At 38.6% G+C, this 14,439-nt stretch overlaps 1 protein-coding gene across 1 annotated transcript in view; it reads right to left on the bottom strand.

Moving 5' to 3' along the window:
• Nucleotides 1-360: 360 nt before the first annotated feature.
• Nucleotides 361-14,439, bottom strand: part of Ankrd46 (ankyrin repeat domain 46) — a 34,913-nt gene continuing 20,834 nt past the window's right edge. Inside the window, exons 2-4 of the mRNA XM_027952423.2 lie at nt 8,668-9,002; nt 7,374-7,532; nt 361-2,318 (exon numbers count right to left, since the gene is read on the bottom strand). Coding sequence (XP_027808224.1) covers nt 2,102-2,318; nt 7,374-7,532; nt 8,668-8,978 — 687 coding nt within the window. The 5' untranslated portion in view covers nt 8,979-9,002 and the 3' untranslated portion in view covers nt 361-2,101. The remainder of the gene's footprint in view (nt 2,319-7,373; nt 7,533-8,667; nt 9,003-14,439) is intronic.

Here is a 14,439-nt window from a genome sequence, read left to right as displayed (position 1 = left end):
TAGCTCCACCATGGCCTGACTGTGTGACCTTGGGCTGGATGAATTACTTAACCTTCCCTGTGACAGCTTTCTCATCTTATAAAACGGGGACATGTCGGGCCCTATGGGGTAAGAGAATGAAATGAGATGAGGCATGGTGAGTGACTTTGTCTAATGGTAGGCTTAACCATGCTAGTTATTATCACTCTTTAAATCCACAAGCAATTCACTCAAATTAGTTTTGGAGCATTTATAAAGCATGCATGAAAGTCTAGCTATCTCTTATATCAGTTTTAAAAAAAGCTTTGTTTTTCAAATAGCCAACTGCAATCCATTACAAAGTCCTGAAATAAAAAGAAAAACCATGATCCACTAAGAAAGCGGACTGTGACTAAGGATTTATAAATATTTTATTGGTGGTTTTACTTAATGCTGAATGCAGACAATACAAAGAAATCGGCACTGAAAAGGAAACATTAATCTTTAAAAAGTGTAATATATTTACATATATTGACCAGTTTTATTTAGGTTTACAAACAAATGTAAAACTAATTCCAAAGCTTTCATTCTGAATATACTTTGGTTCTTTTTTTTTTCTTTTTTTGCTATACCAAGTATGTTTAACTTTGTTTGTATCTAACCTAAAAGCAAGACTCTGCAAGCTGATCTTAAAACAAACAGTAAAGCAGGAATTTTAAAATAGCTCTTTAAGGGAGGATAAAGCCATATGAAAGAAAAAAACCTCAATAACAGATATATAAATACAAAGGAGGAAATACCAAGAAGCGAAAAGAATCACAGAAGTACCAATTCTACACTAACTGTAATTTCTGGTTCTAGCAACAATTCAACTAGCAGTAGCTTAGATGCTGTTGTTCTAGAAAATAAAGCCATTAATTCTTTCACTACAATTTTCAGACTTCACTCAATGGACAATTATTAAGCATTCAGATTCTTTTGTAATAACCTAAGAAGTGATTTATACATACAGAAACATTAACAAAAGAGGCCTTCAAACACACTGCTGAAAGCTGCAATATAGTTTGGGGGCCAGATATCAATGTACATGATGTTAGCAGTCAGAAAGAGTTGATGACACTCAGCACAGTATGGCTCAGGGCTGTTAACTGAGGAGTATTCCACCCGTTCCTGCTGTAGGAGAATTACTGACGTAGATGGGACTGCGACAAAAAGTCTGACAGGCCTCTAAATAGGACTCCACATTAAATAATTATGATACAACTGTGACAACACAGCTAGCTTATAGAACTGACGTTTTCACGGAAATAGCACTACAGAATTCTAGTGACAATTAAATATGAGAATTATTTTCCCCTGCTAACTATTCAGTAGAAAAAGAGTTTGCTGACTGCATTTTTGATGAACAGGATACCTCTAATATATACACCAGAGGAAATTAGAAAGTGAGCAAAGTGAACTCCTTAAGTTGATTTTTTCAGATACTAACAAACAAAGTAGTTTATAACAAACCAGAATCACCCTAAAGCAAAGATTAAATCAATCAGTTTTGAAGGAAATATAGTTCCTTTCAAAAGTTTTGTTTGGTTTGTGACTAGACTTCAAAATATTGAAATAAACCAAACAGATTCTAACAATATTAATTTGCTATACAAGATTTTTCAAATGTACTCTAAGTTGAAAGGTTTTGCCCTCTCCCCAGAAAAAGTAAATAAAAAGAAAAAGGGACTCTCGCAAAAATAAACAAAACTAAAACCACCACCTAAACCATTCATAAAAAGAACACTTTTTTCTTTTTGGATACTTCAATTGGTCCAAGATCAGGATTTCTATCCAAAGGACTTCCTACCCTCTTCCCTTAGCTTCTATTCTCTAGTCATTTCCATGTTTTTATCAAACAGGCTATGAGTAGATTTTCTTAAGAAGTCAGGTTGAGTGAGAGGTAGCATTAGGATGCCCTATACTTGACTATAGTATGAAGTTCAAATGAACACATTATTCTTCTAAAAGAATTACAATAAGTAAAAGTGCATAAAAAGAAATGTTCAGCTCTCGCTGCCTTGAACTAAGAAAAATTTTCAGAAACTGAGAATCAATGTTGGGAGCCAAGAAATAAGCATTTGCCTCATCTCCTTTAGCTCCTTTAATGCACCAGTTCAGGCTGGTTTTCCACAAAGGGCAGCACTCCGCTCACATAGTAGGCAATGCCAAGAGACAGTAAAGCAATGACAAAGATCAGGAGCAGGACCCTCCAGAAGCCCAGATCCTCTACGAACTCCTGCCATGTGGTTCGAAAGCTGGAAAGGACTCCTTCACCTTGCTGTAGGTTGGGATTGAGGAGAGAATGGCTTTCCATGGCACTGTGGAAAGACAAAGAAAGACACATTTCACCCATTTCAAAAACATAAAACAGTAAATCATGTTATTTACAAAAGGCCAAACTTATAATACGAAAGTTACAAGGAAAAAACTGACTTATGTATATGCTCTCACCTACCTCCCTGATCATTCCCATATCCACAGTATCTGGACAGTCTACCCCAACCTATAAATTGAGAAACTGCAGCGATTATTTCTTGGTTAGTATCTAGCAGAATCAAATTAAAAATCCTAATCATATGTCCCAAGAGGAAGTCTTGACATAGGTCAAATGAGTTGTTTTCATCAAGATATAAACACACTTAATATTTAGAAGATTCAAAATGAAAACTCCTAATTTGAAATTTTATGAGAATGAAAATAAGCATTTACATATAAGTGTGTGAATGTAAATGTTGAATGAGAATTTTAATTAATTTTAGTTCAATAATCTGATCAATGAAGGAATTACTTCTTCAAATGTAATTTTGTAACAATGGAAGCTTATTTCTCAGTCTGATGTACATGTGGACTGGTCCAGTCATTAGGAATTCTTAATAGTTTCTTCCTAGTGGTTTTGGCCTTGTCTTATAAAATAATATTGAATAAGGTAGTGCAAATACTATCAAAACACCGATTCTGATATTTAAAACACTGTCATTGAGAAATATGACCACCAGAGAGAAAACAGAATGTCTACTTTGGTATTTGAAGAAAGCACTATTATGAACTGAAAGCTTTATGAGATCAGCACCCATAGTTCTGTCACAACATGCAGGCCCTACAACATGGTATCATTTAGATTAAAGCCATAAAGATGAGAATCTTAGGCATGAACTCTCTATTAGTTAGAAAAGCTCATTACTATCCTTCCTATACCCCTTCTTTTCACATTCCTCCAACTATCTAGGCACAGAATAATAAAAACAACAAAACAATGTCTTTAGAGTCTTATTTACCATGAACTATGAAAATATACAAAACTAGCAGTTTTTTTAATGCTAAAACATTATTTTACTTCTTGGCACTGTTAATGAAAGGTCCTTTAACCTTTATTGGTATTAGGGCTTCTCTAGTCACAGCCAGGTGCCTTCCTCATGGGCCAGTCTGTTCAACATCCAAACTCTTTTCATATTAAAAATGCTTGCTCTCAGCCAGGCACAGTGATACACTCCTGTAATTTTAGCAACCAAGGAGGCTGAAAAAGGAGGATTGCAAATTCAAGGCCAACCTCGGCTGGCAACTTATTGAGATCCTGTCTCAAAATAAAAAATAAAAAAGGGCTTGGGATATATCTCAGTGGTAAAGTGCCTCTGGGTTCAGTACCAAAAATAAATAAATTTTAAAAATAAATAAAAGGGATGGGGAAGTGGCTCAATGGGATAGCACCTATGAGTTCAAACCCCAGTACTGGGAGGGTGGGGTGGAAGCAGCTTCATCTCTAAATAAGAGAAGACATTTTCAGTAGGGTTCTACAATAATATGAGAATTGTATATAGATGTTTATACTGTGTATAGATGTTCATAGCAGCATTATTCATAATATCCCAGACATGGAAACCAGACATGGATCTACAATAATATGGGAACATTAGAACAAACAAGTTTCAAAGATTAGAACATTGAGAAGACCTGAACAAGTGTTAACCATAAGCAGATAAAGTTCAGGACAGGTTTAGTTTGACCTATATGAAGTTTTTTGACTGTCTAAGCTGACATGCTTTCATACTCAAAGATGTAAGATATCAAATGAGAATTCAGTGAGCACTCTCTAGGAGATCAAGAAGCTCAGCCAAAATCAGATTTTCCTTTTGGTACTAGGTATTGAACCCAGGGACACTTAACCACTCAGCCACATCCTCAATATATTTTTTTATATTGAGGCAGGGTTTTGCTAAGTTGCTTAGGGCCTCACTAAGTTCCTGAGGCTAGCTTTGAACTTGTGATCCTCTTGCCTCAGCCTCCCAAGTGACTGGTATTATAGGTATGCACCTCCATGACCAGCCCAATCATATTTTTTTTAAAAATATTTTTTAGTTGTCAATGGTCCTTTATTATTTTTTTTTAAATTTATATGTGGTGCTGAGAATCAAACCCAGTGCCTCACATATGCTAGGCAAGCACTCCACTACTGAGTCACAACCCCAGCCTCCAATCAGAATTTTTGATAGAGAGATTATCCGATGAAATGCTTTCCACTGTTTGGAGGCTACCTGACTCTAGTGTAATTGTGTGCGTGTGTGTGTGTGTGTTTAATCTTTAGTTTTAAACATGTGTTATCTATACTTAACTCTATAATAAAAAAGAAACTAAATTAACCTTAGGATACTATGTAGGAGTAGAAAAATGTTATTCAACAACTTCATCTATAGGCCCTTATACAGAAGTTAGGTTATGTATCTGGGAACCCCAAGGAAAACACTGTATTAAAGCATTTAAAACCTTCCTTCATCTTCTGCCCTAGAATATGTTAGCACCCAGCTGAGCCATAATGCTGTATGCTAGCTAATCCCTTTAAACTTCTTTCTCCTACCTTTCTTGAGACATGATTTCACATGCTATAAAACTCATCTTTTAAAACTATACAGTTCAGGGGCTTTTAGTACATTCACAAAGTTGTAAACTATCTCCACCACCTAATCCCAATACGTTTTCTTCACCTCTCTAAGAAACTCTGTACCAATCAGTTACTCCACATTGCTCCTCCCCGAAGCTCCTTGTAACCACTAACCTACTTCCTGTCTTTGTGGATTTGCCTGTTCTGGAAATATCGTATAAGCAGAATCATATGATATGTGGCCTTGTGTGCCTGGCTTCTATGCAGTATGTTTTCAATACTGCCTCATGTTGGAGCATGTATCAGATTTCATCTTTTTTTGGTGGATAATATTCCATTCAATGAACAGGTGACAGTTTGTTTATTCTTTCCTCAGTTGATAGACTTGTGGATGCTTTCCATGTCTGGGATATTATGAATAATGCTGCTATGAACATCTATACACAAGTTTTTGTATGAACATATGATTTCAGTTGTCTCTGGTATGCACTTAGAAGTGGAATTGTTGGGTTGTTTTCTAAAGTGGTTGCACTAGTTTATGTTCTGTCCAGCAAAGTGAAGGTCCAATTTCTCCCTATCCTCCATAACACCTATTACTGTCTGTTTTTTTGTTTGTTTTTTGTTTTTTAGTTGTAGATGGACACAATACCTTTATTTTATTTATTTATTTTTATGGGGTGCTGAGGTTCAAATCCAATGCCTCACACGTGCCAGGTAAGCATGCTACCACTGAGCTACAGCCCCGGCCCCCTGTCTGTGTTTTTGATTATAGTCATCCTAGTAGATGTGAAGTGATATTTCACTGTGGTTTTGATGTACATTTTCCTAATGACACTCCTTTAAATTTAATTTAAGCCTCAATCACTGCATTTGTACCATGACACTTCGGGGTCTAAATAAGGCAAGAAAGCTAGATAATAAAAGTATTAATGATTTAATTTTTGAAGAATTGGCTTTATGCAAACGTGTAAATAATACAAATTCTCATGCTGAATTTAAATGACAGGTTTGTGAAAAAAAGCAGGGGTATTGAGCCACTTAGCAACTAATCACTTCTTAGTCAAGTAATTAAAAAGGAAAAAAAAAAAAGCTAAAAGTGTATTTCTGATAAAAAAGGATCCTGGAAACTGGCTATTAACAAAATAAAGGTCTCAAAAATACACCAAGTAAAAACACATTCTTGGACATTTTTCATAGTAAAGAAGCTTAAAATAATGTAATTTATTTTAGAAAGGTGAAGATAAATTTCAACTTATCTTAAAGGAACATGACCTTTAACAAAGAATAGCTAACATTGCTAAAGTGCTTACGACACTGTTGACCCAGAGCGTACAGGTGAGAGAAAAGGGCTTGCAAATGCATCTTTAACTTTGTTTATCTAAAATTTGTCAGTTTTTGATGGTAACATGAAGAGCATGAGAACTTTATTATCTTAAATTGCTTTAGGATAATAAAAAATGAGTAAAAGTATCTAAACAAAGTAGACCTAAGCTTGAAAGTGGCATTTAATGGTCCCCCGTAGTATACCAGCCAGCACAGAAAGGAGGAGGAAGGCAATCATGGGTGCAAAGAAATCAGATGAAGGAAGGTTGATGATGAAAAACATTTCATTTAGAACCTACAGATACCTGATCCCAATGGTCTAAGTGACTGGTGTCACACTAAAGTGAAGTCCTGGTCAACCAGATATTAAGTGAACAGCTGTATTTGTATTCTACAGAAAAATTTGGGAACAAACAGTAGTAAGCTCATCACCCTTCTCACCCCACTGTATAATGTAGAGGCCAAAACTCAAGGGTGATCCACCAAACTGCATGCTACTAAAAACTAGGCCAGGCCTACTGACTTCCCTTGTTGAGCCAGTGAGGCCGCACAAAAGATAATTTGCCACCTTTTCAAAACTTCCTGAACCATGTTCTCTGCTGCCTCCAGATGAAAAGTGATGAGATACTTAGGACCTCATCAGTCACCACATCTTAGCTTCAATTACTTAGAGAAACCCAACTTTTATTAGTTCTAACTCCTGTGAAAGCCACTTTCAATGACTGAATTGTGCGTGTGTTCAGTCTTATCTTATTTTCCCTCTTCTTATTTCTCAATTCTACTTCCCTACCCTTGAAACTATCTTTTTGATCTTTCTAATATTGTCCAAGTTCTCAGTCTTATCTTTCTCTTCCTTTTTTGAAATTTGATTCTTTTTGTGATCTGTAGTTAAAATTCTCAAATTCCTGTTTCCTTCTGTCAGATTCAGATTTTAACTACCTCTTCTCCCTTGTACTGCCAATATAGCAGGTGGCTGGCTGAACATTATGTGCATGGAGCACATAAGTACTTTCTGTTAAAAGCTTCTCAATTGTAATCTGAATTCTTAAAGACCTATATAGAGTTCAAAGATAAGTCAAACCCTGCACTTGAGAGCAAAGAAACCAAATTCACCGAGGTCCTACAAAAGATCCAGGTACTTAGTGACTTGCCCCTTAAAAAATTATATATCAAGTACCTTTCACTCTCAGCTGTCTGCATGGTCTCCAGTTTTGAGTGGGTTCCTCTGTTAAATCCTTTTACCTCCTGTTCTTCCAAAGATTCCAGCAATCTGATGACATCTTTATTCACTCCCCTGCGCTTTGCCAGAACTAAAGGAGTAGCACCTTGATGATTGCTAAGAAAATTCATAAAAATAAAGATATATAAGCAGTTATATTATCCTGTTAGTTCTTACTTGTTTAGATCTCAGTGAAGAAATGGGATCAATTAACTCAAAATTAACTTTGTAGCACAGCCAATGTTCAAGCCAGAAGCTGATGCTTGAATCAACCTACTTTCTTCCTTCCAGGGAAAAGGAAAAGGAGAATCCACAAGCAAAAGAATGGGTAAATGACAGTAAATAAAAAGAGAACATCTCAGAGATTTATGGGACAGTCTAGTTCTAGACTCACTGTTATTAGACACATTTTATGGGGAGAAAATATATTTTTAAAATCTTAAAAGAATTTTTTAAAAAGCTACTTTTGTTCACTCAGCTATTTAATAGTTGTACCAAGACAGAACCCTAACACACTGAATCCTACAGTTAATTCCCACCACATTCTGTCCTGCAGTAACAGAATCATTTACTGTCTTGTTCAGGTTCAGGAGCATTGCAGCATCAATAAACCAGGACAAGTAACTGTCACTTAAACCTCAAACTCAGTTTTAAAGGTGGCCTGACATCTTTCTCATTCAAGAAACAGGCTATTACTAAATCAAATAAAAACCCATTACTTCACCAAACTTCCTCAGTCCAAAGACCCTGAGCCCCAGAGAGATTATGAAGTTGGTACATTATGTGACAGAAGGCAAATGAACTTTGGAGTCAGGAACTAAGTTCACATTCCAGCTCTGTCCCTCATAGCTGTGTGATCTCCTCTCAACTCCTTCATGTATAAAATGAAGAGAACAAATTACTTTAAAAGCTATTGGTTCTGAGGATGAAATGAACTGCAACGTAAGCAACACAGTCTAGCTCACAATAGGTTACCTTCTTTCCTTCTTTCCCCATCTTAATTATGCAATTAATTAGTAGAAACTAGCCACAATTTTCACAGAAAAAAATTATACTGCTTCAGCATAAATCTAGAAGTTAGTCTCTTGTTCTCTCACTTGCCTAACAAGATCTCACTGTCTTCAATGCTTTCCTGAACCTGTCATTACAACTGATCAATGAAGAAACAAAATCAAGACTCTTGAGATTAGACCACTGGTTTAAAGACTAATGATAAAAAATTACTAGACTTCAAAATCTACAAAGAACTTACCATATATCAATTTTGAGTCCATTGGAAACTAAGAATTGGATGGTATCCACATGGCCACAGAGGTGAAGAGCTGTGTTTCCTTGGTAATCTGTGGCTAGAAGGTCAGCACCAAATTTATGCAACAGCTGGCAGATGTCTACATTCCCTCGGGCTGCTGCAAGGTGAAGGCCTGTCCTGCCTCTGCTGTCACGGATATTTGGGTCAAAGCCACTTTCCAGAAGCCGTTTAGAATAGTTAAAGTCTCCATCAATACAGGCTTGTAGCAAGGGCACATTAGTTTGAGAAGAATCATTTACAAAAACGTAGGACATTGTTCTAATGTGAACAGAATATGCCTGTAATAAAATATGAGGTGAATGAGATTTGATGAAGCCAAACTGAATCAAGACAATGAAGTCAACCATGAAAGTACTATTTCTTACCCTCTTGGCCGCTTGCCTATAATAAAATTTCTTTACTGAACAGAAAAAACAATAAGAAAGTTATCAATTATATTTTATTTTTCATTAAAATATACCATTTTTTTCACATTTGTTAGATCAAAATTACAAATAAATTACTATGAAGCTCTGTTTTGCTTTTTACCATGTAAATAATTCTCTTTCATATATTTGCTTTTCCTTGTATTTGTGATATTTTATATGGTAAACAAAATTACCTGAATAAAAAAAAATTAACTTAATTGGCACTCAATAAGGACTTGTTAGAATGTTGTATTTATAGCACAAATTTCAAGTTTTCATAGAAGAGAAAAGTTAAAGAAAATAATAAACTGAATTTAAAAATTGGAAATATCATGAAATCAACACAGATTCACATACATTTTGACATTATCAACCCCATTGTGCTGTGTTGTGTGATCATCTCAATACATGATTTTGCTAAACTCCCACTGTCTGAAGACAAGAGAAATGAGAAAAAGTAGTCCTTCCTGGAAATGTAGAGGTGAGACAACAGCAGCAATCCCAACTGTGCCCACTGTAACATCTCTCTCTCTCTTCCCCTTGGTTCACTTAAGAAAAAGTTCAAGCTTGTCAAAGAAAATTTTACTAGGAAACTAAAAACAAACCAAAACAAGATAATATAAAAGCTGAGAAGAATGCATTTACAGAGATTTCTTTCTTACTCTAAAGTTACAAAAGCTTGGGCACAAATGGGCTCAGCTTGCATTTCTCAGGAGAAGTCTTTCTTTCTGGAACACTAAGGGAACTAACTGGATGCTAGACCAATCTCATCTTGTGTCTAAGCTCCAGGGCATTCAACAAAGTAGGACTGGCTGTGGATTCTGGTGGGACTGTTGGCCCACCCTCGTTTTAGTGTTTCTGCAGCAGAACCACCATCCGTCCAGGTCTGGGCTAACTTTACACTGAACTCTGCTGCTGCCGTGGGTTCTCTGGGGGAAGGAGAGGCAGTAACATAGACTGAGGCCCTGCTCTGATCCAGGCATCAACTCAAGGCTTTTTAATGAACTCTACCTAAATTTCCCAAACATTTCATGGTAAGGCTTATTATTCTTAAATTTCAGTGAGAGTCACTGTAAAATTTTAAGTCAAGGAAATAGTATCACCTTCTGCCATTCAGAAAATGACTTGGACAGCAGCATGGGGGAGCTGATTAGAGAGGAAAAGACTAAAGGTAGGGAGATCAATGAATAGGTTAATGTAGCAATCTGGGCAAGAAATGATGAGAGTCTGACCTAAGATAGCAGCAGGGAGGAGGGGACATCCTGGAGAACAGATGACTCAGTCGATATGACTGAGTGGATGTGATGAGAGTGCACCTGGTCAGGATGATTCCAAATAAGGGGAGAATGTGTTTATGATCAAGAATTATAGAGGTCAAGATGAAATAAACTTCAGATTATAATACTAAATAATGATTTTTTTAAAAAAATTAACTCCATGAAAAGAATTTACTCAATAAAATAGGAACCTGTTTTGGAGGGTAATATCCCCATTTTCCCCTATAGTATTTACTGGTTTGGATAATAAAAATAGGTTTTCACAAACTTTTGAAAAAATAAAACACCATATATCAAGTGCTTTTTGATAAGTAATATATTCTGTCTAAATTCTGTAAGAATAGATACTGAAAAAAGATCTCCTTGGTGTTTTGACTCAAATACAGTAAGAATTCTCATGACTGTCAGAATGGGATTCCTTTTTAGTGTGGGCTCAGTAAGAAGATAAGCCTTTCTTGTCTATTCAATTTTAGCTAAGAATAAGTGTAGTGAATTTTGTCACCTTCTTTGTCCCTGAGAAACTTGCAAACCTTACCCCCATGTTTACTAAGCCCAATACAGATGAACAGTGTTGTTCATCTTGATCACAGAACTGAATCTCCTCTAACACAAGGCCACAGGTCACTAAGGGTTTCACATATTGTGAGGGAGTCCCCAGCAGAAAGTACTTATGCCAGGTATATGATAAGATCTTTCCTCCAGTGGCCACTCAACAGTTTCTCTGAATTCTTAAGCAGGTTCAACAAAATTATTCAGTAATGTGCCAGCAAGGATCTACATACAATAAAAAAAAAAATTTTTAAGTTATAGCTAAGGTGTGGCATGAGAAAGAATGTGCTGTCTATTCCATACCGACAGACCAGTGGGGCCTGTGGGCATTCTCCAGAAAACCTGCGTGTGGCAGCAGCTCTTCAGGCTAGTGAAGTAACTGACCAGGAATAAAGCAGTGAAAAGCAAGAAAGGAAGGGCTTAATGTGGAGCTGCAATGTTGCCCACAAACAAGAAAGCATGAAAGAAGAAAAATCAAAATATGTGCCATCAACAGAGAACAAACTATGTTCCAAAAATATACTCGCAGTCATTTTGTTTGTTTGTTTGTTTGTTTATACCAGGGATTGAACCCAGGGGCACTCAACCACTGATCCACATCCCCAGCCCTATTTTTTTTTTTTTGTATTTTATTTAGAGACAGGGTCTCACTGAGTTGCTTAGCACCTTGCCGGCTGCTGAAGCTAGCTTTGAATTCATGATCCTCCTGGCTCAGCCTCCCAAGCCACTTGGATTACAGGCCTGCACCACTGCACCTGGCTCACAAATGTACTAGCAATCATTTTTTGGAATTCAGAATGCATACCTTTTTACATTATAAATGGAGGCTGGCTCCCAAATCACACCACAAAAGCACTGTTTTACTTCTTTAAACTCTTTTTGAGGTGCTGGGAATTGAACCCATACATAGCCTTACACCTGGTAGGCAAGTGCTCTACCTAATTGAGCCACATTTCCAATCCTTAAAAAAGCTTTTTTTTTTTTGTACGAGAGATTGAACCCAGGGGTGCTTACCACTGAGCCACATCACCAGCCCTTTTTTATTTTTATCAGAGACAGAGTCTCACTGAACTGCTTAGGACCTCAATAAGTTGCTGAGGCTAGGTTGGAACTCCTCCTGCCTCAGCCTCCCAAGTTGCTGTGATTACAGGCATGTACTACAATACTTGGCTTACAAAAGCATTTTTTAGAAATAAAATACTATTTTTGAGAGTGTGGAGGAACAGTGAAAACAGCCAAGAGGATACAGTTAAGAAAAAAATACTTTTATGTGGGTGTGGTGGCACTTGCTTTCACAGTGGGGAAGGGGGGAGAGACATAAGACATGGTCTGACTCTCCTGAAAGAGATTACCCTTAGGAGTGTACAACAGAGAGGAAGTTTTCCTGCTGGTTGGAGACTGTCAGGGGCTTGACCACTTCACCTAGAATACGAGTGGAGCTGAAATTCCTGGGTTTGAATCCTAGCTTAGCTACTTACCAGCTGTATGACTCTAGCACTCAATATGCAAGTTATTCTCCTTACCAGGCTGAGCACAATACTCTGCTATACTGAAGAAAGCTTGCCTAGAACCTCAATCCTTTAGTATCAGGGCAGCTTCTAGGATTGAGGAGATATCTAGATAACTCCTCCACCCCACCTCCCCACAAGAGTGAACTGGTTCCTGGCAGGGGAAAATCACCAGGCCTGGTGCATGAAGAGTCCATAGTAGAAGTGGCTATGCCCCAGAAGTATGCTGGTTGTTCACCAGGCTCCAGCATCCTAAAGGACAAGGCCTATAAGGGAAGGTGTTTGCGGACTGGTTCAGAGGTAGACACCCTGGGATTGTTAAAACATAACTGGGGGTCAGGTGTTGGACAACTGGTGCAACGTGACACTTTAAACTCATGCTCTGTGCAACTGCCCGACAGCCTTCATTAAATCAATCATCCTTTCGGATGAGGTGGCCACCTAGATCTAAACAAGTGCTCCTAATGCCAAACAGCTCTTGTCTGAATCTAAATAAACCAATGAGAGGTTTAGGTGGGAGCCTATGAGTCAATGACTTGATAGAAAGTTCTATTTAATATTCTTTTTCTTTTATTACTCAAACTTTAGACCCACAATCTTAGGCCAATTATTAAAACTTTAAGATTATATTCTATTTTTAAAAAATAATTTAGCCTTTATTTTATTTGTTTTTATGTGGTATTAAAAATTGAACCCAGGGCCTCACTCATGCTAGGCAAGTGCTTAACCACTGAGCTACAACCCCAGTCCTAAGATCAAATTCTTGATGGTTAGGATCTAATGGAGAGAAGATATTCTATTTAAATATATACTGTACTTTAAAGTGGTCTTCTATATCTACTATACATAATGTATTGATTTATTTTTCATTTTGAAAAGTCACTGAGAAAGATAAGATTAAGTGCTACATTCCTTGGTCCCAATGAACAAACTGCATTATCATCATATAGCATTTTTTTTTTCTTCTTCTTCTTCTTAAAGGGTCTAACTAAGCTGTTTAGGGTTGTGCTAATTTGCTGAGGCTAGTTTTGAACTTGTCTTCCTCCTGCTTCAGCCTTCCAAGTCATTGGGATTACAGGTGTGTGTGCTACTGCTCCCAGCTCCTATATAGCAATTTTAATCAGAGATCAAAGCATCAGACACTTCATTAAAATGCAAGGAAAAAATGGCACAGCTGGAGAGACCTTATTAGATCTTATTGCCTACGTTTTCTAATGTCAAAGAAAAGGACTAAAACTGAGAAAATGGGACCAAAGACAGAGCAGGCCCAGCGGCCTGCTGAGGGGCAGAGCCGCCCCCCACCCCCCTCGCCTGCCAGGTAGGGGAAGGGTGACCACCGACAGAAAAGGCCCAGTGGCCCGCGTCGGGACAGAGCTTCCAATCACTCCTGCAAGGTAGGCGGGCCTGCGACCCACTGGCAGAAGAGGAGCAGCCGCCTGCTGAGAGGCTGAGCCGCCCCCTCCCCCTGCGCCAGCATAGTAGAGGGAACTGGGACCAAAGACAGAGCAGGCCCAGTGGCCTGCTGAGGGGCAGAGCCGCCCCCCACCCCCCTCGCCTGCCAGGTAGGGGAAGGGTGACCACCGACAGAAAAGGCCCAGTGGCCCAGGGCGGGACAGAGCTTCCAATCACTCCTGCAAGGTAGGCGGGCCTGCGACCCACCGGCAGAAGAGGAGCAATCGCCTGCTGAGAGGCTGAGCGGCCCCCTCCCCCTGCGCCGGCATAGTAGAGGGAACTGGGACCGAAGACAGAGCAGGCCCAGCGGCCTGCTGAGGGGCAGAGCCGCCCCCCACCCCCCTCGCCTGCCAGGTAGGGGAAGGGTGACCACCGACAGAAAAGGCCCAGTGGCCCAGGGCGGGACAGAGCTTCCAATCACTCCTGCAAGGTAGGCGGGCCTGCGACCCACCGGCAGAAGAGGAGCAGTCGCCTGCTGAGAGGCTGAGCCGCCCCCTCCCCCTGCGCCGGCATAGTAGAGGG

The sequence above is a fragment of the Marmota flaviventris genome, chromosome 15 (genome assembly GCF_047511675.1).
Source record: "Marmota flaviventris isolate mMarFla1 chromosome 15, mMarFla1.hap1, whole genome shotgun sequence".
NCBI lineage: Eukaryota > Metazoa > Chordata > Mammalia > Rodentia > Sciuridae > Marmota > Marmota flaviventris.
Note: the sequence above shows the minus strand (reverse complement) of the source record. Positions and strands in the feature narration are given on the sequence as shown.